At 41.4% G+C, this 24,150-nt stretch overlaps 3 protein-coding genes across 4 annotated transcripts in view; 2 read left to right on the forward strand and 1 right to left on the reverse strand.

Annotated features, from left to right (window-relative positions):
• Window positions 1-24,150, reverse strand: part of LOC308478401 (cytochrome P450 2J4-like) — a 439,957-nt gene that overhangs the window by 180,136 nt on the left and 235,671 nt on the right. The window lies entirely within an intron of this gene.
• Window positions 1-24,150, forward strand: part of LOC308478393 (cytochrome P450 2C39-like) — a 60,192-nt gene that overhangs the window by 28,618 nt on the left and 7,424 nt on the right. Inside the window, exons 7-9 of one of the 2 annotated variants that reach the window (XM_081008082.1) lie at window positions 4,414-4,601; window positions 5,035-5,176; window positions 11,248-11,471. The exons of the other annotated variant lie outside the window; for it this stretch is intronic. Coding sequence (XP_080864208.1) covers window positions 4,414-4,601; window positions 5,035-5,176; window positions 11,248-11,441 — 524 coding nt within the window. The 3' untranslated portion in view covers window positions 11,442-11,471. Of the gene's footprint in view, window positions 1-4,413; window positions 4,602-5,034; window positions 5,177-11,247; window positions 11,472-24,150 lie in introns of those variants that run through there. 2 annotated transcript variants of the gene reach the window in all.
• Window positions 12,848-24,150, forward strand: part of LOC308478396 (cytochrome P450 2J5-like) — a 185,681-nt gene continuing 174,378 nt past the window's right edge. The window contains exon 1 of the mRNA XM_081008088.1: window positions 12,848-13,087. Coding sequence (XP_080864214.1) covers window positions 12,920-13,087 — 168 coding nt within the window. The 5' untranslated portion in view covers window positions 12,848-12,919. The remainder of the gene's footprint in view (window positions 13,088-24,150) is intronic.

Genomic DNA, 24,150 nt, shown 5'->3' on the forward strand with positions numbered 1-24,150 from the left:
GGATAGTCTGTATCTGGTGCTCAGCAGCAAACTCCTTACTCATGAAATTGCAGGAGCTGCCTGAGTCCAATAGCGCCTTTATCTTTAGTGGGTGTCCGTTAGGCAGCTCTAGTAACACCTCTATCACTAGGGCGGGTTTAGGAGGTTCCGGCGTGGGCACTTTCACTGCTCTTTGGCCTGGCTGCTGTGCCCTGACGGTGGCAGCCAGGCGTTGGCTTTTACTTGCTCCGGTACCTTTTCCTCCCTCTCCCCAACAGCTCCCGCCATTCCTTGCCATTCCTTTCTTTGGGGGCAGACTCTGGCAAAATGACCTGGCTGTTGGCAGAGATAACATTTCGTGGCGCCCTTCCCCTCCTTCTTCCGCTCTTCACTGGGCTTTGAAACTGTGCGCGCGTGCGCTGTTCCAATTTCCATCGGCTCTCCCGGCGGGAACGGTGGCTCTGGAATCTCTGGAATGCGAAGCTCCCTCCAACGTTCCCCCTTCCCTTCCCGCCTCTCCAAGGCTCTCGCCTCTTGGCGCGCTCCTATGGTCAGCGCTGATTTGGTCAGCTGGTCCATAGACTCCGCCCTGGGCGCCCGGGAAAGTTCGTCTTTCACAGCCGAAGAAAGCCCTTCTTCAAAGAGCATTTGAATGGGTTCCGCCGATAGATCCCACCCCAATTTATGGATCAACATGGTAAACTCAGTCCAGTACTCACGAACAGATCGGCTCCCCTGTTTGCACGCCATTAACTGTCTGCGTACCACTCCCTGCTCAATATCGCTGGAAAACATCAGATCCATGGCACGAAAAAACTTCCTCGTGTCCTTCAGGATGTCATTATTCGTTGCCATCAGGGGCCTCACCCAGTCTTTCGCCCCCTTTTCGAGATGCCCAATCACAAAAGCCACCCGCGATTCCTCGTCGGGAAAGTCATCAAACTGCAGATTAAGGGCATATTGCATCTCTGTCCTAAAGGTATGATAGTCCTTGGGCTCCCCCCCAAACTTCTGCACCAATCCTGGCAACTTTCTGGCGAGCGGGGTGGTTTTCCCCTTCTCTGCATCTTGAGCCCTCCTCTCCTCGAGCCTCGCTGTCTGCAGCGCTAGCTGGACCTCCAACGCCCGGTACCTTTCTTCCAGGCTTGGACCCGCTCCAGCTCCTGCTTCTCCGGTTCCGGCTGGGTTGCTCATGATGCCTTCTCCTGCACAAGCTGCTCACGGAGACTGTCGGAATGCTGTGATGGGACGATGAGCTGCTTGTGTGTAAAATCCAAGTCCCTCAGAGTTTGGTCAAGTTTGCAAACCTCTGTCTGTAACGGAGCCCCTTAAACATGGCTCCGTCAGTCGCTGGCAGATTCCGACAGTGGTTGCTTTCGGAATCGCTTCCAACATAAAAGCTCCTTAACGGAAACACGTCTTCTGGACTCTCTGCGTGACAGTTTCCGGCGAGGAGTGGGTGTCCCTACAGGAGGTCCTGAAACCTCCCCACTGTTTTCGCTGGAAGTGTCTCTGAGCCATCCCTCCAGCTCACTTTCCCTCAGCTCACCTCCTCTCCCCCTACTGGTTCCCTCTTCAGCTGCTGAGTCTCTCCCAACCTGTGTGAGCCCTTCCACCTCCCTTCCTTCCGATGGCAGTTCCCTGACACCACCCAAATACATTGTCAAATTCTTCCAAATCTAACACATCAACATTGTCTTGTTGAATCCATTCCTTGATCTAGCAGAAAGCCACCGCTTAAAAATATATCTTCAAATCTGTCAGGGAAAATCCCCCTCTCTCTTTAGAATCTGTTAATATTTTATATTTAATTCTGGGTTTTTCCCCCTGCCAGATAAATTTAGACATTGCTTTCTGCCATTCTTTAAAACATCTTACATTATTGATAATTGGTAAGGCTTGGAATAAAAACAGCACCTTTGGCAGTACATTCATCTTAAAAGTAAAGGTACCCCTGCCCGTACGGGCCAGTCTTGACAGACTCTAGGGTTGTGCGCACATCTCACTCTATAGGTCGGAGCCAGCACTGTCCGCAGACACTTCCGGGTCACGTGGCCGGCGTGACAAGCTGCATCTGGCGAGCCAGCGCAGCACATGGAATGCCATTTACCTTCCCACTGGTAAGCGGTCCCTATTTATCTACTTGCACCCGGGGGTGCTTTCGAACTGCTAGGTTGGCAGGCGCTGGGGCCGAACAGCGGGAGCGCACCCCATCGCGGGGATTCAAACCGCCGACCATGCGATCGGCAAGTCCTAGGCGCTGAGGTTTTACCCACGTCCCAACATTCATCTTAACCACCAATATTTGGCCCATTAATGACAGATTTAAATTTGACCAAACCTCAAGATCTCTCTTAATTTCATTCCATAATTTTTCATAATTATCTTTATATAAATTCAAAATTTTCACCGATAAATTCACACCCAAATATTTCACTTTCTTCGCAGAAACAAGGCCTGTCTTTTCCTGTAGGATTTTTTTCTCCTCATTATCTAAATTTTCCCTCAACACTTTGGTTTTGTTCTTATTTATCTTAAATCCTGCTACTTGCCCAAACTTCTGTATCAGTTCCAGTGCTTTTACTGCAATGGAATCTGGATCTTGTAAAGTTAACACCAAATCATCAGCAAAGGCTTTTAATCTATATTGTTTAGATCCTACTGTTATACCTTTAACCTCTTCCTCTTTCCTTAGCATGTTTAGCAAAACCTCCAGAACTGAAATAAAAAGCAGAGGGGAAAGTGGGCACCCTTGCCTCGTTCCTTTCTCAATTCTAATTTCTTCTGAAACCACAGTATTTACTATAATTTTGGCCTTTTGTTCAAAATAGATTGCATTAATACCATGTAAAAATTCTTGTCCAATCTCAATACTTTCTAAATTCCTTTTGATAAAACTCCGTGAGACATTATCTAAGACCTTCTCAGCATCAATGAACATTTACAATTTTTTAAAAGTTCCAACCTTTCTAACACATTGATTATATTCCTAATATTATCTTTCATATGTCTCCCAGGCAGAAATCCTGCCTGGTCCTTATGGATATAATCTGTTAGCACCTTTTCTATGCAGTCTAGTAACATGAGTTTCTTGCAGACAAATTATGTCCAAATTCTGTTTTGCTAACACATGATAAACTTGGTTTCTTTTTGGACGTGAATTCAAACCATTAACATTCCAGGAGTAAATTCCCAGTGCCATCTTGTACTATTAGGGAGCTCCTGCCCCTGCCCCTGGTGCCTGTGAGATTTCCAATCTGAGATCCTTAACGTTTTCCCCAAAAAACCTTGTTTTTTCTTCAACAGTCCTAATTCTTTGTTTCCTTCCTTGAAATTTGAAGGAGAGGCCCTTTGGAAATTCCCACCTGAAGAAGATATTCTTCCTTCTCAGAGCTCCAGCCAAATCTGTGTAATTATTCCTTAAATTCCGAAAATGTTTTGGAAACTCCTTGAACAAAACAATTGGCTTGTCTTTAATATTTTTCTATAGTGTAGACCCAAAATATTGTCCCTCTGTGTCTTTGTCTTGAAAACCACTATACAGTCATGTACAATTTTTGAGTCTTTCTTAGGCCCAAACCTATAGGCCCTCTCAATCCAAGAATTTAGCTTGTCTTTTTCCAAAGCCCAGCACGCTGCAAACTCTCTCTCTCTCAGCAATCTATAATATCACATCAGATCCAATAGGGGCCAAATCCACTGTCCATAAAGGGTTTCGGGTGTCACAGTGAAAAGCTTTCTGGAAAGTGTTCTTCTCATCTGGCAATGGAAAAAAGTGCCATTCAATCTTAGTTTGAAAGGCATGCATGAATGAAACAGCAGGAAGCGTAATGTGTGAATGTAGCATGGAAACATGTACAATGCTCTTCTTGTCACATGCACACATGTCATCACAGAACTAGAGAATTAACTCAAAAGGGCAACTCAGTGATGAAGGGAGTGCAGCGTGTTCCAGAAGACAAGTGGTTGGTGCTTAAAAAAATAAGCAGAAGAATACACAGGAGAGGATGAGCCTAGAGACACAACAGAAACTGCTAAAACTGCATTGTGGGGGAATATGTATTTTCCTCTCCTATTAGCAAAACTTACTGGGTTGAATCCAAAGTTTGGTTACTCGGGAGTAAACACAGGAAATCATTGGGAAGCACTTCCAGAGGGAAAAAAGCAAAACAAAATTGGGTGGCAAACTGCACGCCTCCCAGAGTAAAAAAACACCAAAGAACAGAACAATGTGATTCTCCTCTCAGCAATTCATTTTCACCACACCCCTTGAGTACTGGAGCGCAAAGACAAAAGAAGAATGTGGATTATCTGTTTTCCATTTGATCTTCTGGCTACCGCTCTAGCCCTTTAACACTGCCCATGCCAAGTACTGGGGGAAGAATGAAGCTTATATATTCAAAATAAACCTTCTGTTTCTGTAATTTTCTTCAGATAAAGTCCATAAGGAAATAGAAGATGCTTTAGGTTCTTCTCACACAATCTGCTATCAAGATAAGAAGAAACTGCCCTACACCAATGCTGTGATTCATGAAATGCAGCGCTTTAAATATGCCTTATTTATGGGGGTTCCTAGGCAATGTACAAAGGATGTGAAGATGCGTGGTTTTCTCTTTCCCAAGGTAAAGAAGAGTGATACAGCTGCACGCCTGTATCCCAAGAGTCTATGAGCAGGTTGCATATTCAGAGATGCCCCCAGCCATGCAGGAACTTCCTGTGTAGTCTAAAACAGGAGTTCCATCTGCAGACATGTTTCACTAGTGCTATTCCTGGGGCCATGTGGCACCTCAGAGGAGCATGCAGTGGCCAAATGTCTCAGCGAGGCCTTTTTGAAACAGGTGTTGGGGGAGGCCCTGCTGTGTTTCTGCTTGTATAGAAATATTTTTTTAAATAGAAAAAAGTTGAGGATGAATATGGCCATTGTTAAATACCCACCTGTCCCCTCAAAACTCCATTCAGTTTGAACTCTGCAAAGATTTGTCCTGGGAGAGTGAGGGAGAATCCTGGAATGTGTTGATCTGAATGCATTCCAAGTTAATTCTTTCTTATTTGCAGGGGACTGCCATTCTTCTTGATCTGCGCTCTGTTCTTCTTGATCCAACACGATGGGAGACTCCTGCAGAGTTCAACCCGAATAATTTCTTGGACAAGAATGGACAATTTGTGGACAGAGAAGAATATCTGCCATTTGGTGCAGGTGATTGCAAAAGTCCAAGCTGAGTTGTGGTCTATAGACTGTCAGCATCGCCCTAGAGCCAGTGCGCCAACTGGACTCATGCACCTCAACCCCGACTGGGCTAGGCGAGCTGGGTAGCACCGCCAGAGACCTCCTTTTCCCACAGGAACAGGTCACAGTGCTGTGGACTCACAGCTTAGAGCTGAGAGCACCGGATTCACTGTCTCAATAATACAGTCGTTGCGCAGCAGAGTTTTGCAGAGTCTTGCAGAGTATAAACCACTCGGAGAGCAGCTCTGTAGAATATCTTCCTTTTATTCTGTAACTACAACTATGATACAAAACTATATACAGAGCTGAATATTCTAAGCATAAATCAATGCTACACTGAGAGTCTGCAGCTGCTCTAACAGCAATCTTATCTCTAGGATCTCCAACACTCTCACTCTCTCCGATACACTGACTGACTGACTCTCTCTCTCTCTCACACACACACACACAGATATGTTGCTGGGCAGAATAAGTAGATAGGCAGGACACACCTCCTTCTCTCTGGAGAGTCAGCAGAGACCATCAGGAGATGATCAGGAGATTCTTGGGTATGGGAGGGGTGAAATCTCCTCATCCTCCCCCATTTCATCCGACCATTTCAAGAATCTTTAACATAACTGCAATTTGCACATACACTCCAAAAGTTGTTCTCTGCTTACAACCTTGGTTAACATATCTGCAGGTATCTCTCTCCCGGCATATAAAACACTTTTACAATACCATTGAATAAGCAGCTTCTGGAAAAATCTTCACACACATTTCTTCCTTTCAAATACAAATTGACATTTCTAATTAGGCAGATTTGAACAAACCATTTTTCAGAACTCAAATACACGCTTTCCTTCAAATATCAGGTAAGGAAATAAATAAAGCGTTTTGTGCTACTACTCTCAGCACACTTCATGCTAGGTTTGAAAACCCCACCAGAGTTTCTCGTGACCGCAGTCTTTGCAAACTCTTCAGAAAACCTTTTCGGTGGTACACCCTTGGTTGTTCTCTCGGATCTGCGCAAAACTCTCTGATCCTCTTGTTCTGGTGCTTCCTCCTCTTTGGGAGAATGGGGAGCTAAAGTATATGAAGCTGCTAAGTCTGAGTCAGCGTCAGACTCACCTGAGGCTTTTGGGCTCTGATAATCTGTGCCATCATCTGGAACTACATTGGCATCAGAATTATCACCACCAACAACACTTGCCTCCCTCTTAACTTTCTTTGCCCCTTTTGCACCATCATCACAAATGGGATGGCACTGAAAAATGCCAACTCTGTCCCATTGTGGATTGTCATCAATACTCCTGGTCAGCCTTATGGTTTTCGTGTCTGTGATCAGAACACGATAAGACCCTTTCTCATATCCTAGGAAAACACCATGTTCTCCACGCTTGCTCAGTTTGTCACCCTGCGAGGTGTGCACCCAAACCTCCGAACCAAAAATTTTAAAATGCTTTACACATGGCTTTCTTCCGTGAAGCACCTCATATGGGGTGCAATTTACACTAGACTGGTATCTCCTGTTATACACATGACAGAAAAACGAAAGAGCTTCGGCCCAAAAAGGATTGGGCAGCCCTGAATCATGTAACAGCGTTCTGATTCCTTGCTGCAGAGTCTGGTTTACTCTCTCACATAAACCATTCTGCCAGGGTGATCTGGGCGTGGCTGTCCTATGCTCAATGCCCTGTTCAGAAAGAAAACTCTCAAACTCTTCTGAACAAAACTCTCCACCCCTGTCTGTGAAAAGACAACGTACATTCTCATTATGTACATTTCTGAGCCATTTACAAAACTGGCGAAACTTGGTAAAGGCTTCAGCCTTTTTCTGCAGCATATAGACCCAAACATATTTCGAATAGGAGTCTATCAGAACCATGAAAAACCTTGAATTGCCTCTAGAGAGCGCTAGAGGCCCCACTAAGTCTGCATGAATGACTTCATATGGTTTCTTGGCCTCTCTCCCAGACTCTGTACCTTTGGGAGCTTGCCTTGCCTTACTCTCTGCACAAGAAACACATTTCATGTGGTAGGGACATTCTTTCAACTTCATACCCTGAACCATATCAGGCATTTTTGCCACAGCCTGGAAATTCAAATGACCATAAACGCGATGGTAATAATGAATACATTGGTCATGCAACTTCTCATTCTTATCCACAGACAAGTTGCAACACTCTTTCTCAGTTGCTTCTGCAGTGCCTGTACCTGAAACAAAAGGCAATTGGTACAATCCATTTACACATTTTGCATACAGAATGAGCTTGCCATCTCTAAGAATTTCACAGCGAGATTTAGCAAACACCACCTTAAACCCTTGACGATCAAGCTGGGAAACACTCAACAAATTGTCCTGAATATCAGGCGCATACAGGACATTCTTAATAGTTGCATTCAGGCTCTTTAAGAACACAGTTCCCTGAGCCATACTCGTGAGAACTGTCCCATCTGCTTGATGAATTTCTTTCTCTTGCTTCTCAAGCTGAACAAAGAGATTCTTATCTTTGGCCACGTGGTTTGAACAGCCAGAGTCGACCACGAAGAAACTCCGCCCACGTTGACTGGAACAGCGAGAGATCAAGGCCTTTGAAGTAGCAGGTGCATGGGGATTTCGTCCTCCTCCCCCTCTGCCTCTGAAGTTTCCCTTCTTCTTTGAAGATTTCTTGCACTGGAAACTCAAATGGCCTTGTGCTCCACACGAAAAGCACCGCTTCAATTTCAAAGCTTTAACAGCAGCAGTTTCACTTTCACTTTCCCCTGCTGAAGACTCAGGCACATTTTCAAGCATATTTTTAACAGCACAGTCCCGGCTTTCTTTAACAGCCTGTCTGCGATCCCACTCATTCAGAAGCACGCTAGACACATATTCTTCTGTTAGCCAGTCAGAAGGCATCGTGGAAATCTGGGCAGCTACTCCATCATAAGACTCATCTAGGCTATTGATCATTAGCATTGCAAACACAGCCTCTGAAATAGCCAGGTCTCGCTGAACAAGGTCCTGTCTGAGACGCTTTAATTGAGATAGATGGCTAGGCAAATCACCACCTTTCTCCAACTGCAGCCTGCACAGCTTCTTAAAGAAAATCACACTGGAACCAGCATTTTGTCTAAGATGCATATCTCTCAACTTATGCCAAACAGCTTGTGCAGTCTCTTGACCCTCTAAGTTCACCAGCAAGTGGTCTGAAACACTCAAAATAATTGTCCCTCGGGCTTTCATATCTGCAGCATGCCACTCAGCCCAATCATCATCATCCTTATCTGGAGGGTCATCTTCTATCGTGTGAAATAGCTTTTCCCTCTGTAAAAGCGCTTTCATCTTTACTTGCCAAACTGCATAGGTTTCAGGCGTGAGGAGAGGAAAGGACAGAGCCATCTGGCCAGAATGTGCACAGGCCATGTCTGCTATTACTTAGAGCAAGACACTTCCCTCGTGCAACACAGATAAAGCCTTGACTCCCTCAGCCACTCTCTCTCCCACTCAGAGCGCAATTAACAGGCAAACTGGGATGCTATCTTCTTCCTTTGGCAGTCAGCAACATACCTCCATAAATCAAGCAGCAGCAAGAGCAACAGCGGCAGCTTGAACACTCTGCTCCAAAACAGCTCTGCTTCTGGGCACCGCAAATCAGTCCAGCATGCAGCGTCCGTTCCACCGTCCGGCAATCAGCAACAGAAACCTCTGGCGACTGGGACGCCTGGGATGACTGGAACAACGCCAGGTCAGACGACTGGAACAACGACTGGGCCCATAACCGATGTCAGCATCGCCCTAGAGCCAGTGCGCCAACTGGACTCATGCACCTCAACCCCGACTGGGCTAGGCGAGCTGGGTAGCACCGCCAGAGACCTCCTTTTCCCACAGGAACAGGTCACAGTGCTGTGGACTCACAGCTTAGAGCTGAGAGCACCGGATTCACTGTCTCAATAATACAGTCGTTGCGCAGCAGAGTTTTGCAGAGTCTTGCAGAGTATAAACCACTCGGAGAGCAGCTCTGTAGAATATCTTCCTTTTATTCTGTAACTACAACTATGATACAAAACTATATACAGAGCTGAATATTCTAAGCATAAATCAATGCTACACTGAGAGTCTGCAGCTGCTCTAACAGCAATCTTATCTCTAGGATCTCCAACACTCTCACTCTCTCCGATACACTGACTGACTGACTGACTCTCTCTCTCACACACACACACAGATATGTTGCTGGGCAGAATAAGTAGATAGGCAGGACACGCCTCCTTCTCTCTGGAGAGTCAGCAGAGACCATCAGGAGATGATCAGGAGATTCTTGGGTATGGGAGGGGTGAAATCTCCTCATCGACATGCTTATTGGTTGGCTTCCAGGAAATGACATCATCATCAGCAAGACAGTAGGGCAGAATGGATGCAATATCCCCTTGGCAGGAGTGGCACTGCTGGTCAGCAGGATGGGGCAAGGCTGTTGATAATTTAGGGAGTTTCTGGGTGGCTGATTTTGGACTCACAGGTACCCAAACCCTTATGGGGCCCCCATCACTGGCAATCTGGACATCTTCACACTTGCCACCCCATTGCCCTGTCCCTGAGAGAGGTAACACTGCCAGCACCAGGGTGCTGTTGCTCCCTGTCACACGTCACTGCTGGATGCCATCCAACTTCTTTTCAGGTGACAAGGCTAAAGCTCCCCCACCTCTTTTCATGGAATGTAATTTAGCCTTTTATGAAACTATACTCAGAACTGAGTCTGCAGTTAAACTACCCCACTTCCATACTTCTCGCACTCTGAACTGTAGAGGAGGCTGGTGTATGTTCAGGTTTCAATTTTCAAAGAGCAAAGGAATATTTTTGCACCCTCTGTGTCAGGAGCCAGGCATTGTTGTCTGCGCCATGCCTGCAAGTATTCAGCAGACATCCTCACTGATAACTTAAAGGCTCCTGTTGACTTTTTAACACAAAGAATTATGCCTATTCAATTGTTGACGAGAATGTTATAAATTAAAAAAAGGACTAGTTCATCTTTAAACGATTATACAGTATTGTTTAACATGTTCTTATTGGTGTCAAGGCAAAAATAGGTGTATAGAAAGGAGAATTCCTTGGCTGCCAAGATCCAGGTATGGGGCAAGTACTTTTTGGTGAGAGAACCTCAACAAAGATTTAAAATTACAAACATGTAGGAAAGTAAAGCATGGAAACATATGCTTTAAAATAGGCCCTTGTGGGTTCCTTCCAAAATTTCCCTCTTCCCCTACCATAGTAAAAGCCCACACATTTGCTTCCCCACCCCCATCGTTCAGCCCGGACACTGAGGTCCAGTACTGAGGGCCTTCTGGAGGTTCCCACACTGTAAGACTACTGCAATGCCCTCTACGTGGGCTACATTTGAAGGTGACTCGGAAACTGCAATTAATCCAGAATGCGGCAGCTAGACGGGTGACTGGGAGTGGCCGCCGAGACCATATAACACTGGTCCTGAAAGACCTACATTGGCTCCCACTCCATTTCCGAGTGATGGTGCTGACCTTTAAAGCCCTAAAGGGTCTTGGCCCAGTATACCTGAAGGAGCGTCCTCACCCCCATCCTTCAGTCCGGACACTGAGGTCCAGCTCCAAGGGCCTTCTTGCAGTTCCCACACTGCAAGATGTGAGGTTACAGGGAACCAGGCAGAGGGCCTTCTCGGCAGTGATGCCTGCCCTGTGGAACGCCCTTCCAGCAGATGTCAAGGAAATAAGCAACTATAATACTTTTAGGAGACATCTGAAGGCAGCCTTTTTTAGGGAGGTTTTTAATGTTTAATGCTATATCATGTTTTTAATATTCGGTTGGAAGCTGCCCAGTGTGGCTGGGGAAACCCAGACAGATGGGCAGGGTATAAATAACAAATTCTTCTTCTTCTTCTTCTTCTTCTTCTTCTTCTTCTTCTTCTTCTTCTTCTTCTTCATTATTTCACTTTCCTATGTCTAGTTCTCCAAAGTATTATACAGTATAGCATGTTTTATAGCTGCGAAGTAATTGACACTGAAAAGTAAATTATTACTCAGTTGCTGTCTTTCACTTGTCCCATCCTCAGGGTCTCGCATATGTTTGGGAATGCAGCTGGCAAAGATCGAAATCTTCGTCTTCCTGACCAGCCTGCTGAGAACATTCAGCTTCCAGCTGCCAGAAGGAGTGAAAGAACTCAATCAAGAGCCTTTACTTGGGACTACAACACATCCCCATCCTTATAAACTCTGTGCTATTCCCCGTGGCAATGCAAACCTCTGATTTTGTTTAAAAGCACCATTTTCCTCTCAATGTCCCTCTAGTCCTACTTTACTCAAACTTCTGTCATTGCTTAAAATAGACACTTTCCCCCTTTTAGTGTAAAACCCATCTCACAATATTCAAACCGGATGGCAGCATGCTGTTGGCCATGTGAAGGTGTCAGTTGCTTGCACATTTATTTTTGCTGTTTCTTAATAAAAGTACAAAGGCATAAGAGGAACTCTGCTGGACCAGGCAAGATAGGACCCGTCTAGTCCTCCAGATGTCTGTGGGAAGCCTCCAAACAGGAAACTGAATGCAACAGCACTCTCCTCACAATTTCCAGAAAGTGATATCCATAGCCACAGCGTAGGCAGAACACAGCCCTTGTGGTTTGTACCCACTGATAGCTTTACCCTCCATAAACCTATCTGATTCTTTTTCTGACCCATCCAAGTTGATTGGAATCACTACATCTTCTGGGAGCAAATTCCATAGTTTAATGCTGCAGAAATGTTGTATTGCTCCTCACTTGAACTTAATGAACCAGAAAGGGCGTGAGTCAAGCATATGTGTTATGGTCAGAAGTCCCTTTGCCAGGGATCAATGAAGGTTTTGATAGCATAGTTAGATATATCAGCCAGACACTCACAAGTAAAGGCCTTGGAAAAGCTACCTCCATCTATGTGAAGTGCTGCTAGTAAGCTTTTCTCATTTGTACTACTGACTTAATAACAGTAATAGCAATAATGATAATGATGATAATGATAATGATAATAATAATAATAATAATAATAATAATAATAATAATAATTCTCTTTCTCTTTCTTGGGCAGCAGCTGCTACTTTAATTTTTTTTTTTTGACAAAGTGATAATAAATAAATAAGAATAAAAATGTGCACCCTACCCCCGAGACCATTCCATTGTAACTGTCCAACCTCCCAAAATTTCAACACCTCTTGTGATAGTTTGACCCCTTTCTGTTTTAGCTGCACAAATTCTACAAACACCTTCCGTGTCTCCTGCATATTCCCCGTCTTACCTTAATAGCATGTGTTAATTTATCATTAATAGCTATATAAGGGCTATTGCCATGAGGTCCTGGCTGAGGGCTTCCCATGGGCATTTGCACCGGGCCTTTTCCATATGCAATTTTATTTCATGAATGTATGGTACATATTTTCCCAATGTTTCTGGCACAAATCAGTCTTACACCAGCCAAAATTCTCATTGCAATTCATATTAATCAGACTTCCTCTCATCTGAAAAATCACATGAAAAATGATTATAGTTTTTGACTGTAGCACATGACTTGGGATCACATTCCAAGGCTACTTGGACATGGTGTCAGAACACTTATTTCTTTTTAATAAGAGAGTATATAAAGAGAGAGAAATGTTGATTTCTCTGAGGAAAGCAAGATCTCCTTAGAGAAAGAGTGTTGGACTTAACCAGGAATCTTAAAAAGTATCCAGGAGAAAGAGAAAGCAAGAGAAGGATGGAAATAGGGGCATTTTTTATTGTTATGCTGGTGGTTCTTCTGATTCTGCACTTCCTGAAACAGCTCTGGTCAAATAGGCCCTATCCTCCTGGACCTCTCCAGCTTCCTCTCATTGGAGGTGTGTGGCGGATTGGGGTGAAGCTTCGTGATGATACTTTCATTAAGGTACTTATTTCCAACTCAGTCTAATATGAACAATTGTTTTATCTATTTCCCTTAACAACTATGATATTTCAGCTTAAACAATAGTAAGGGTTAAAACAGTAAATGTCATGGCCACAACCAAGCACAGAATAAAATGTGATGAAAAACCTACATTTACTGAAACTGAATTTAATTAAAAATCCCCCAATGTTCCATTGCGAGAGTGTTTGGGAATACAGCTGGGAAACACTGAAATGTTCATCTTCCTGACCAGCCTGCTGAGGGCATTCAGTTTCCGGTATACCTGAAGGAGCGTCTTCACCACCATCATTCTGCCCGGACACCGAGGTCCAGTGCTGAGGGCCTTCTGGCAGTTCCCGCGCTGCGAGAAGCCAAGTTACAGGGAACCAGGCAGAGTGCCTTCTCGGTAGTGGCACCCACCCTGTGGAACGCCCTCCCACCAGATGTCAAAGAGAAAAACAGCTACCAGACTTTTAGAAGACGTCTGAAGGCAGTCCTGTTTAGGGAAGCTTTTAATGTTGAACAGGCTATTGTATTTTAATATTTTGTTGGAAGCCACCCAGAGTGGCTGGGGAAACCCAGCCAGATGGTTGGGGTATAAATAAAGTATTATTATTATTATTATTATTATTATTATTATTATTCCAGCTGCCAGATGGAGTGAAAGAACTCAATAAAGAGGCTGTACCAGGGGCTACAGCACATCCTAATCCTTATAAACTCAGTGCTATTCTCCACTGCAACACACAGTAAAATAGGAAAATATTAAGGGCTGCACCTCTGCTTCCTTCACTCAGCAACCCCTTTGCCACTCCTGACACATGAACCCCCTAGAATTTCCCCTTCCCTTCCCATCTCATCCCATGCAACTACTGAGGTGCCTTTTCACCTTTGCAGCTCCATTTCTGAAGCCACTTCTCTTATTTTCTGCAGCTCTGCATTGCACCCATTTTCACCTTCACCCCATCTCATCCTGTTCTTTTGCCTCTGCTTTCATCTTCATCCCTTTCCCCATGCCTCCTACTCCCTCCTTTTGGGCAACTTCCTTTGCATCCCGATTCTTACTCTCAGTCCCTTTTTTCCTCCACCCTCTCCTTAACTTTTGTCTCCCTTACACACAGATCATTCCTATTCACACAGCTTCTCCTCTCTCTTTCCAATCTCTTCTTTCTCATGGCCCTATCAGACTATAGATAATTTTTGTACACAAATGCATCTACATTTGTGCCAATAAGTGCATTCATTTGTGAAAATAACCTACAAAAATGCATTAAATAAGAAGAAATGGCTTGAAAATATGTGGGTATTAGTCAATACCAGGAAGGGAAGAATACCCAGCTAGTTTCTCAGCCCACTAGCAGTGACACCCCATTGCAGAGTTTTCTTATGCAAAATAGGCATATTTCACTATTTCAAGTAGCATGATTGGTCTGCATATAAGTCTAGCACTTTCACTCATTCAGGGTACTGTCTTACCACAAACCCTGTTATTTTCTCATATGTGTGTGTGTAAAAAGCAGAATACAGTGGTACCTCGTGTTACAGACAGGATCCGTTCTGGAGGCCTGTCCGTAACGTGAAATGCCCAAAACTCAAAGTGCTGTGTCTGCGCAGTGTGATTTGGAGCTTCTGCGCATGCGTGAGCGGCGGAACCTGGAAGTAACCCGTTCCGGTACTTCCGGGTTGCCACAGGATGTAACGCAAAAAGACGCAACATGAAGCGGACGCAACACAAGGTATGACTGTATAAGCGTTGTTTGTTACTACATGAACCAGGAAGCTAATCAATAAATAATCCCATTTCAGAGTCCTCCAACTCAGCATAGTTTTTTTCAGCACACTACATGATTCATTGGGATGTGTGTTTATAAATACACAGGCAGTTTTGTAATACTATGAAAAATGTACGACTTTAGTAAAAAGGCTGCAATCCTATACAATGGGAGCAGGTAAAATTTCTGTTTATATCAGATGGAGAAGGATGATAGTCTTCTTAGGGATATAACAGAGCACCGACAGAACAGAACACCAACCAGAAGCAGCACCTCAACACCTTCCACATACACTGTGTCAGGAAGATTTAGGGAATCATATGACAGCACAGAGTCTCAAACAAAGATGTTCTCTTTCAAGCCCATAAAATTACAAGCTTTACTCTCTTCCCTTGGATGTGGAAGATTGCTGGAGGGGAGAGAAGCTGTGATAGCTTCCATATTATCACAATCCCGAATTAATCCAGAGTAAATGGATTAGGTTCTCCGTATGTTCACTAGACATCCATGAAGATATGCTGGGTTGCTGATGGTACTGCCCAAAGGCAATGGGAATCCTGTAGAGATAATTGCTTTTATATGTTATTAATAAATATAATTTGCATGTTTTGGGAGAGCCATGTTCCCACAAATACTATAGAACCAGTAATATGGGAGAGAGAAGAAGAAGAAGAAGAAGAGTTTGGATTTGATATCCCGCCTTTCACTCCCCTTCAGGAGTCTCAAAGCGGCTAACATTCTCCTTTCCCTTCCTCCCCCACAACAAACACTCTGTGAGGTGAGTGGGGCTGAGAGACTTCAAAGAAGTGTGACTGGCCCAAGGTCGCCCAGCAGCTGCATGTGGAGGAGCGGAGACGCGAACCCGGTTCCCCAGATTACAAGACTACCGCTCTTAACCACTACACCACACTGGCTCTCCAGTGATTTGTTCAGCTGTTCACTGTGATTTGTTCAGATTTGTTCACACTGGCTCTCCAGAGAGTGATTTGTTCAGCTGTCAAATTTTCATTTACAGCTTCTACTAAAACTAGTGGATATGGGAATCAGAAACAGATGCTTCACTCACTGAGCTCCAAGATACCGGGATGCCAGCAGGTTAGGAAAGGCTGATCTCAACCATGATACCAAACAGGCGTCCAAAAGAAGTTTGGTCATGGAACATGTTACTGGGCTTCTTCATGGTAATTACTGGTTTTTGTTTTTACTTCCCTTGAAGCTCTATGAAATGTTCCCTTGAGTCATGAAGCATCTTCCAGGGCCACACAAGGAGGCGTTGTCCTCTAGGGAGTTTGTGCTTTTATTTTCAAAGGAGGAGATAAAGAAGCATAAAGAACATCATCTGCTACGTGAACCACAGGATTTCACTGATTTCTATCTACTTCAGATGGAGAAACTAAGTATCTGTTTTGTATGTGAACATGGTTAATTCAAAGAGTCATTACATTCCCTGCAAGGATTTTAGGGCCACCATCAGGATTTGGTGGGTTGCTGATAATATTTGCATTCAGTGCCCCCTCAACAGCACTTCCCAGAGATTATTGTTAACTAGTAAAGTGGATTACAAAACCCACATGTGCCTGCATTGAAAATAATGAAAAAACAAATGCTTTAATAAATTTGATGGCAAATATGATTGAATGGCCAAGGGTTCAAAATGGTGCCTAATGTGTGTTAAAGGATATTCTTGGTGTAATTATTAGTGTAAGGTTTAATCTCTGTTCCAAACTGAAACATCTTACACTACTCAGTGGTGGAGGAAGGGGGCAAGGGAGGACAAAAAAGTTGGTTTCCAGGTGGAAAAATCAAAATTGGAAACAGAATTGTTAGATTCCAAAATTAAGAATTTGTCAAAAATGTATAACTTGCTGTTGAAATGGAATACTCAGGATGAAACAGTGAAATCAGCAATGAAATCAACTATGATTAAATGGGCACAAGATGTAGGACATAATATTATGATGGCTGACTGGGAACAGTTATGGACCACAGGTATGAAGTTTACGGCATGTAATGCCCTAAGAGAGAATATAATGAAAATGATCTACAGATGGTACATGACACCAGTCAAGCTTGCAAAAATATACCACTTGCCCGATAATAAATGTTGGAAATGCAAAGAGACTGAAGGCACATTTTTTCACCTTTGGTGGACGTGCCCAAGGATTAAGGCTTTCTGGGAGATGATTTATAATGAACTAAAAAAGGTATTTAAATATACCTTCTTGAAGAAACCAGAGGCCTTTCTCCTGGGCCTAGTCGGCCAATTGGTGCCAAAGAAGGATAGAACTTTCTTTATGTATGCAACAACAGCAGCAAGAATACTTATTGCAAAGTATTGGAAGACACAAGATTTACCCACCCTGGAAGAGTGGCAGATGAAGGTGATGGACTACATGGAACTGGCGGAAATGACTGGCAGAATCCGAGACCAGGGAGAAGAGTTGGTGGAAGAAGATTGGAAGAAATTTAAAGACTGTTTGCAGAAATACTGTAAAATTAATGAATGTTAAAATGATGTTGGATTGAAAATAAGTGGTTTTGGTAATAAGGTTAAAAAGAATATGCAAATATAGATGGTCATTTGGACGAAAATATATAGTTATAATAGGTTAAGACACAGAGTAAAGATAAATGAAAGAGGGTAAGGATTTGCTGAAAGGATTTTGTAAACGGGAATACAAAAAGGGGAGGTGTGAGGAGGTCAAGGAAATAAGTAAATGAGCCTAAAGATATTGAAAAATTGATTTTTCTTTATTATTATTTTTTTAGCCATCTGTTTTTTGTATTTTCTTTCTTTTTTTTCTTCTTCTTCTAGGTCTTTTTTTTTTTTTTTTTTGGTAATTTTTGTATTTTTCTTGTTATCTTTTTTCTTTTCCTGTCTATGTTTTCCTTTTAGATTGTTAAACCTATGTTTATTGTAAAATCCTAATAAACATTTTATAAAAAAATATATATATAATGAAATGAAAAAGGTATTTAAATATACCTTTCTGAAGAAACCAGAGGCCTTTCTCCTGGGCATGGTCAGCCAATTGGTGCCAAAAAAGGATAGAACTTTTTTATGTCTGCCACAACAGCAGCAATAATACTCATCGCGAAGTATTGGAAGACACAAGATCTACCCACCCGGGAAGAAGGGCAGATGAAGGTGATGGACTACATGGAATTGGCGGAAATGACTGGCAGAATCCGAGACCAGGGAGAGGAGTTGGTGGAAGAAGACTGGAAAAAGTTTAAAGACTATCTACAGAAACATTGTAAAATTAAGGAATGTTAGAAGGATGTTGGAATGAAATAATGTGGTTTTAGCAGAAATGCTATAAAGGATTAAGAAAAAATAGATTGCTAAATGGTGAAGGAGGGAAAGTAAAGTTACATTATATTAAGATAAAATAGAGGACAAAAATTGGAAAAGAAGGAAAGGATTTGCTGAAATAGCTAATTGAACTAGAAGGCAAAAAAGGGAGGTGTGAGGAGGTCAAGGAAATAAGCAAATGAAAGATAAGTTATGGGAAGATTCTTTGTATTTTTTTGTTTCTTTTCTTTTTTCTTTTTTCTCTTTTTTCTTGTTTTTTTATCATTGCGATGTGATGTTTTGTATCTTTTTAATATGCTGTTTTTTAATTTTTTTCTTTTTGCAACCCTTTAAAATTAATAAATATTATTTATTAAAAAAATAAAAAATAAAAGAAAGGATTTGAAAAAGAAGGAGATAAAAAGAGGTCAGTTTTGTCTGTAATCGGAGAAGAACGCAAGACTACGAGCGGAGTGTGGAAGGAAGGTTGGTGACACGGCAAGCGGTTTGAACTTCTCTCTCTTGGAAAACTTGCTAAAAGTGAGATAAATTGTTGCAAAAGTAACAAAAAGTTGCAGAAAAAGAGGATAACTAAAAGAGGGAGCAGAGGGTAACTATCTTCTGACTTTAAAAGGTCTTTGATATAATGAACGGTCTGAGGAAAGTAAGAAAGAAAGTTACTTCTCGGTACTTTCGGTTTTGAAAAAAAACTGCGCAACAAAATAGAACCTTTGCGTCTCCATTTTAAATTGAAGGATTAAGTCACCCAGCGACAAACAAAATAAAATAAAGAGATGGAAGGACAATATTGAACAGTATAATCTTTTCTTTCATGATTTGGTACCTCTGCGCTTAACTAAACTTGATCGTTTAAACATAAAGGGAAAGGGAAAGGACTGTGTTTGAATGAAGGCTATCTACTTAAGTTGCTTCTCTTTTTTTTTTCTTTGTGAGTGTCCGCGAAACGAACTGAGAAAGAGCTGCCTAGCCGGCCGTTTTAAGGATTATGTTTATATTTGGAGCTAAGTGAAATTGGGACTGAATAAATTACTCCTCCTTGCTTTTATTTTTATTTTTTCTGTTTTCTATTATTGGACTAGTCTGGACTGTCAAATTAAACATCATTCCTTTTTTGTCTCTTGTCTCTTTGCTTTATACATTTGAACTTAAAATTATCCCTTCAAAATAAGGAGACTAAGGCAGTCTTCACAATTATTTTTGGACAGATTCCTTCGGACATTTCTTCTTTATTTCCTATCTTTGGATATACTTGGTGCCCTTTGGACACCCTTGGATATATTTGGAGTCTCTTTCAGTATTCATAATAACTTTGGCCATATAATTGGATTATAATTTTTGGATTATAACATACAGCAATTGGATTACAATAATTTGGATAGCATAATATTTCAATCGATATGGGTGTAGCCTAAGTGGTGGCAAGAAGAAAGAAGAAAGGAAGATAATTTTTTGGTGGGGGATTGATCTCTTAAAAGTGTTAATCTCAACAAGTTAATTGGTGTTCTGCCCTATAAGTATACATTTGTAAAATTTATTTTGCAAAAATTGATAGATACAAATTGATTAATATATAGTTTTAAGTGTATGAGAATTGGGAAGGGTAAAAATTTGTATGGTTTTTTTATTTCCTTTTTTGAAAAAGTGATTTAATGATTTTATATTCAGACTGAATATTGATTGTTGTGGATTATATATTATATTAGGTGTTTGGGAATCAATTATAATGTCTCATGCACAAAAGAAAGGGGGGGAGGGGGGAACACCGGCAGAGAGGAGAGGATCAAAGCAAGAAGCGGATTTTAAAGGAGAGCTTTTGAAAATGTTTGCAGAGATCAATTCCAATATTAAGCAGAGTCAAAAGAATATAGAAGCAAAATTGAAGCAAATGGATAAGAGAATGGGTCAAATGGACAAAAAAATTGATGTTACAGTTAATGAACTGAAAGGGCAATTGAAGGATGTGAGTAAGAGGACACAGAATCTGGAAGAGGGGATGAAAAAGACAAGATTGGAAATGAGAGAGGTGAAGGAAGAAGAAAAAATAAGGGCGGGAATGTCGGAAATTAATAAAACACAAGAGGAAGTCTGGGATGTGATCTCTATGAATGAACTCAGGCAGAGAGAAGTGAACCTAAGATTGAGACTGGTCCCAGAGGTGCAAGAAGAAAACATCAAAGAGAAGTTAATAAAAGAGATTGCAAAATGGATGGAGATGAATGTAGAGGAGGTGGCAAGATCGGTGCAAAGTGCATTTCGAATGAAGATAAGATCAGCTAAGGCAAGAAAATTTCCGGGGGACTACCTGATTACCTTTAAGGATAGAGAGATGAGAAATCTGATACTCCAGAAAAATAGAGAGAAAAGACTGAATATTGAAGGAAACTATATAATCATTTTTAAAGACATTCCGATCAGGTTACTCAAACCCATATAAACCAACAGTGCAGGTCTTAAGAAAAAATAATATAGAATTCAGATGGGAGTATCCGGAAGGAATCTCTTTTATCTACAAAAGTAAAAGACATAGACTTACGAGTCCGGAGGAAATAGGAAAATTTCTGAAAAAGTATAAAGAGCTGCGAAGTGACGATGAAGAAACAAGAGAAGTGGCACCAGGAATGGAGGCTGCAGGAGGAGTAGACCTGGACGAACTAGAAGAAGAAAGAAAGAAAGAAGAAGAAGAGAAGGAAGAAGAAGAAGAAGAGGTAGATGGATTATAAAATTAGTAATAAAGAATTTAAAATGGCGAAAATGGCGTTAAAATTATGGACCTGGAATATTAATGGGATTAAAGAGGGGGAAAAACCCGAAATAAAATTGAACAACATTTAAAAAAGAAAAAATTGGATATCATCTGTCTACAAGAAACTCATGTGGCAAGAAGACATAAAAAAATTTAATTAATAAAAAACTGGGAAACGAATTTGTATCTTTGGATAGGAGTAAAAAGAGAGGGGTAGTTTTGTATATCAGGAAAAAAATTGAGGCTCAACAAATTTTCAAAGATGAAGAAGGCAGAGTTATGGCAGTTCAAATTAAGTGGCAAGAAGAAAAAATAATAATCGTCGGGATCTATGCACCAAATGGAAATAAGACAGACTTTTATAAAAATTTAGAAGAAAAATTGTTTGATTACATGGATCAGAAAATTATAATAATGGGAGACCTGAATGGAGTGGTGTCAATGGAAATGGATAGATTGAGAACAACAGGGGTGAGTAAAGATGGGAAATTACCTAAGACTTTTTTCTCAATGATAAAGAATTGCAATCTGATTGACATTTGGAGACTTAGACACCCACTGGAGAAACAGTTTACGTTCTATTCAGAACCAAATCAATCCATGTCAAGAATTGATCAGGTATTGGTCTCAAATGAATTAACACCAAGAATCTCGGAAATTGAAATTCAACCAAGAGTGATTTCGGATCATAGTGCAATAAAATTTGAATTAAAAGGTTTTGAAGAAAGAACGTTTAGATGGAGAATGAACGACTACCTTCTAGATGATCAGAAAGTAGCAGAAAACGCTCAAAAGAATCTGTCAGAATATTTTGTAAACAACTGCAATAAGGGAACAAAAATGAGTATGGTTTGGGACGCCAGCAAAGCTGTGATGAGAGGATTTTTTATTCAGAAAATAATGAATTGAAAAAGATGTTGAGATATACGTTTGTTAAAAAACCAGAGGCCTTCCTATTAGGATTGGTAGGTAATGAAATTAATAAGAAAGATTGTAAACTTTTTCAATACGCAATAACAGCAGCAAGATTACTTCTGGCACAAAGATGGAAGCAGGAAGAAATTCCAACAGTGGAAGAATGGAGAATGAAATTGACTGAATACGCAGAATTGGATAAATTGACTGGGAAGATTCGATATCAGAAAGACCAAAAGTTTATCGAGGACTGGGGGAGATTTACAGAATATCTGAAAAGCATATGTGATGTACAGACAACGCTTGTTGGTTTTGAAGAGACTCTGTGAAAAATTAAGAAATATTGTAAAAAAGAAAGTAGGAGAAAGGAAGAGGAATGGTTAAATGCAATAATAAGTTTAGAAATGCGTCAACAATAGAAATTTTAACGAAAGATTGGCAGAGAAACTGAGGGAAGTCAAAAATTGATGAATGAGTGATTAAATATGAGCTGATTGTATAAAAATGTTTGGAAAATGAATAAAAATTATTATAAAAAAAACCCCAGAAACATAACCAGTGCTTTTTTAAAAAGGGGTACTCAAACGTCTGCAGTACTGGCACCTCTTTTTTGTTGTTAAAAAGTGTGGCACTTACTGTAACAACTTCACGGTGAGTACCGGCACCTCTTTTTCTAGAAAAAAGGACAGATGTTAATGTTTCCGGGATCACCCCAGTTCAAATTGTAATTTGGGGTACACCAACTGCCAATGCAAACCACTATTAATGCACTTCGCTGCTCATCAACCCACACTGGATTTGTGCAGATGAAGCCACTATCTTTGCACCATCATTCCAAAATTACATGGGAAGAAGCTGACTTGGAAAGGGGTGTGGTTTCCTTTTATTACATTTCATTGTACATGGCTTTTGAAGGGCATTGGAGAGATCCTTTCTTCTTCTTCTTTGGTGATCACTCGTAGCAGAGTAAGATTGTCTCCCATTAACACGGTTTTAACAGTGAGTCTGTAAGTGACTGTGGAGGCCAGTTCTGGATCAACATGTCCTTCCATAGTGGGGACATAGGTTTCTGGGCGGGAATCTATTCAAAGATAATTACATTAAAACCTGGAAAGGAATAAAAAGAGATTTAGAAATCTGGAATAAGTTAAGATTATCACTTGTTGGCAGAATATCGGTGGTTAAAATGAACGTATTGCCGAAAATGATGTATCTATTCCAAATGATACCGATAATTGGAGGAATGGAAAGTCTTAGATTATGGCAAAAAGAGATATCCAAATTCATATGGCAGTATAAAAAACCAAGAATTAAACACAAACTTCTAATAGATAAAAAGCATAGAGGTAGACTGGCCCTACCTGACCTAAATTTATATCAGGGCGCAGTCTGTTTAAATTGGCTAAAAGAGCGGATTGTATTAAAAGATGATGATTTGTTAGATCTAGGATTTAACAATCGTTATGGTTGACATGTGTATTTAGCTTATGAAAAAGGGAAAGTACACAAGGGATTTATGAACCATGTCATAAGGAAATCATTATATAAAACATGGGCAAAATATAAGGCTCTCCTAGAACTGAAAACACCATGGTGGGCATCACCTCTAGATGCAATCACAATAAAAAAAGAAAAATATGGAATTAGAATGGGCCACATATAAAGATCTGATTAAGGAAAAAGATAATAAATTGGTAATTAAAGATTATGAGGAAATTAAACAACACCTTACGGGTTGGATCCAATACCATCAGTTGTTCAGGACAGATAAGAAAAAAGGTTTCTCAAATGAACCTTCATTATTTGAAAAAGTGTTATTACAAAACCAAACCTAGGTAATATCAAAAATGTATGATATATTAGTGGAGTGGGAGGTCAAAGACGAACAGGTCAAGGAGGTAATGATCAAGTTGGCTTTAGATACTGGGAAAACCATTAACTTAACAGCATGGGAAGAACTATGGAGAAAGAACTGGAAATTTACAGCCTGTGAAGTACTGAGGGAAAATCTAATTGAGATGTTTTATAGATGGTTGTTGTTGTTGTTTAGTCGTTTAGTCGTGTCTGACTCTTTGTCACCCCATGGACCAGAGCACGCCAGGCACTCCTGTCTTCCACTGCCTCCCACAGTTTGGTCAGACTCATGTTTGTAGCTTTGAAGACATTATTCAACCATCTCGTCCTCTGTCATCCCCTTCTCCTTGTGCCCTCCATCTTTCCCAACATCAGGGTCTTTTCCAGGGAGTCTTCTCATCTCATGAGGTGGCCAAAGTATTGGAGCCTCAGCTTCACGATCTGTCCTTCCAGTGAGCACTCA

Source organism: Podarcis pityusensis (assembly GCF_964106645.2).
Source record: "Podarcis pityusensis genome assembly, chromosome: 5".
In the NCBI taxonomy this organism is placed as follows: domain Eukaryota; kingdom Metazoa; phylum Chordata; class Lepidosauria; order Squamata; family Lacertidae; genus Podarcis; species Podarcis pityusensis.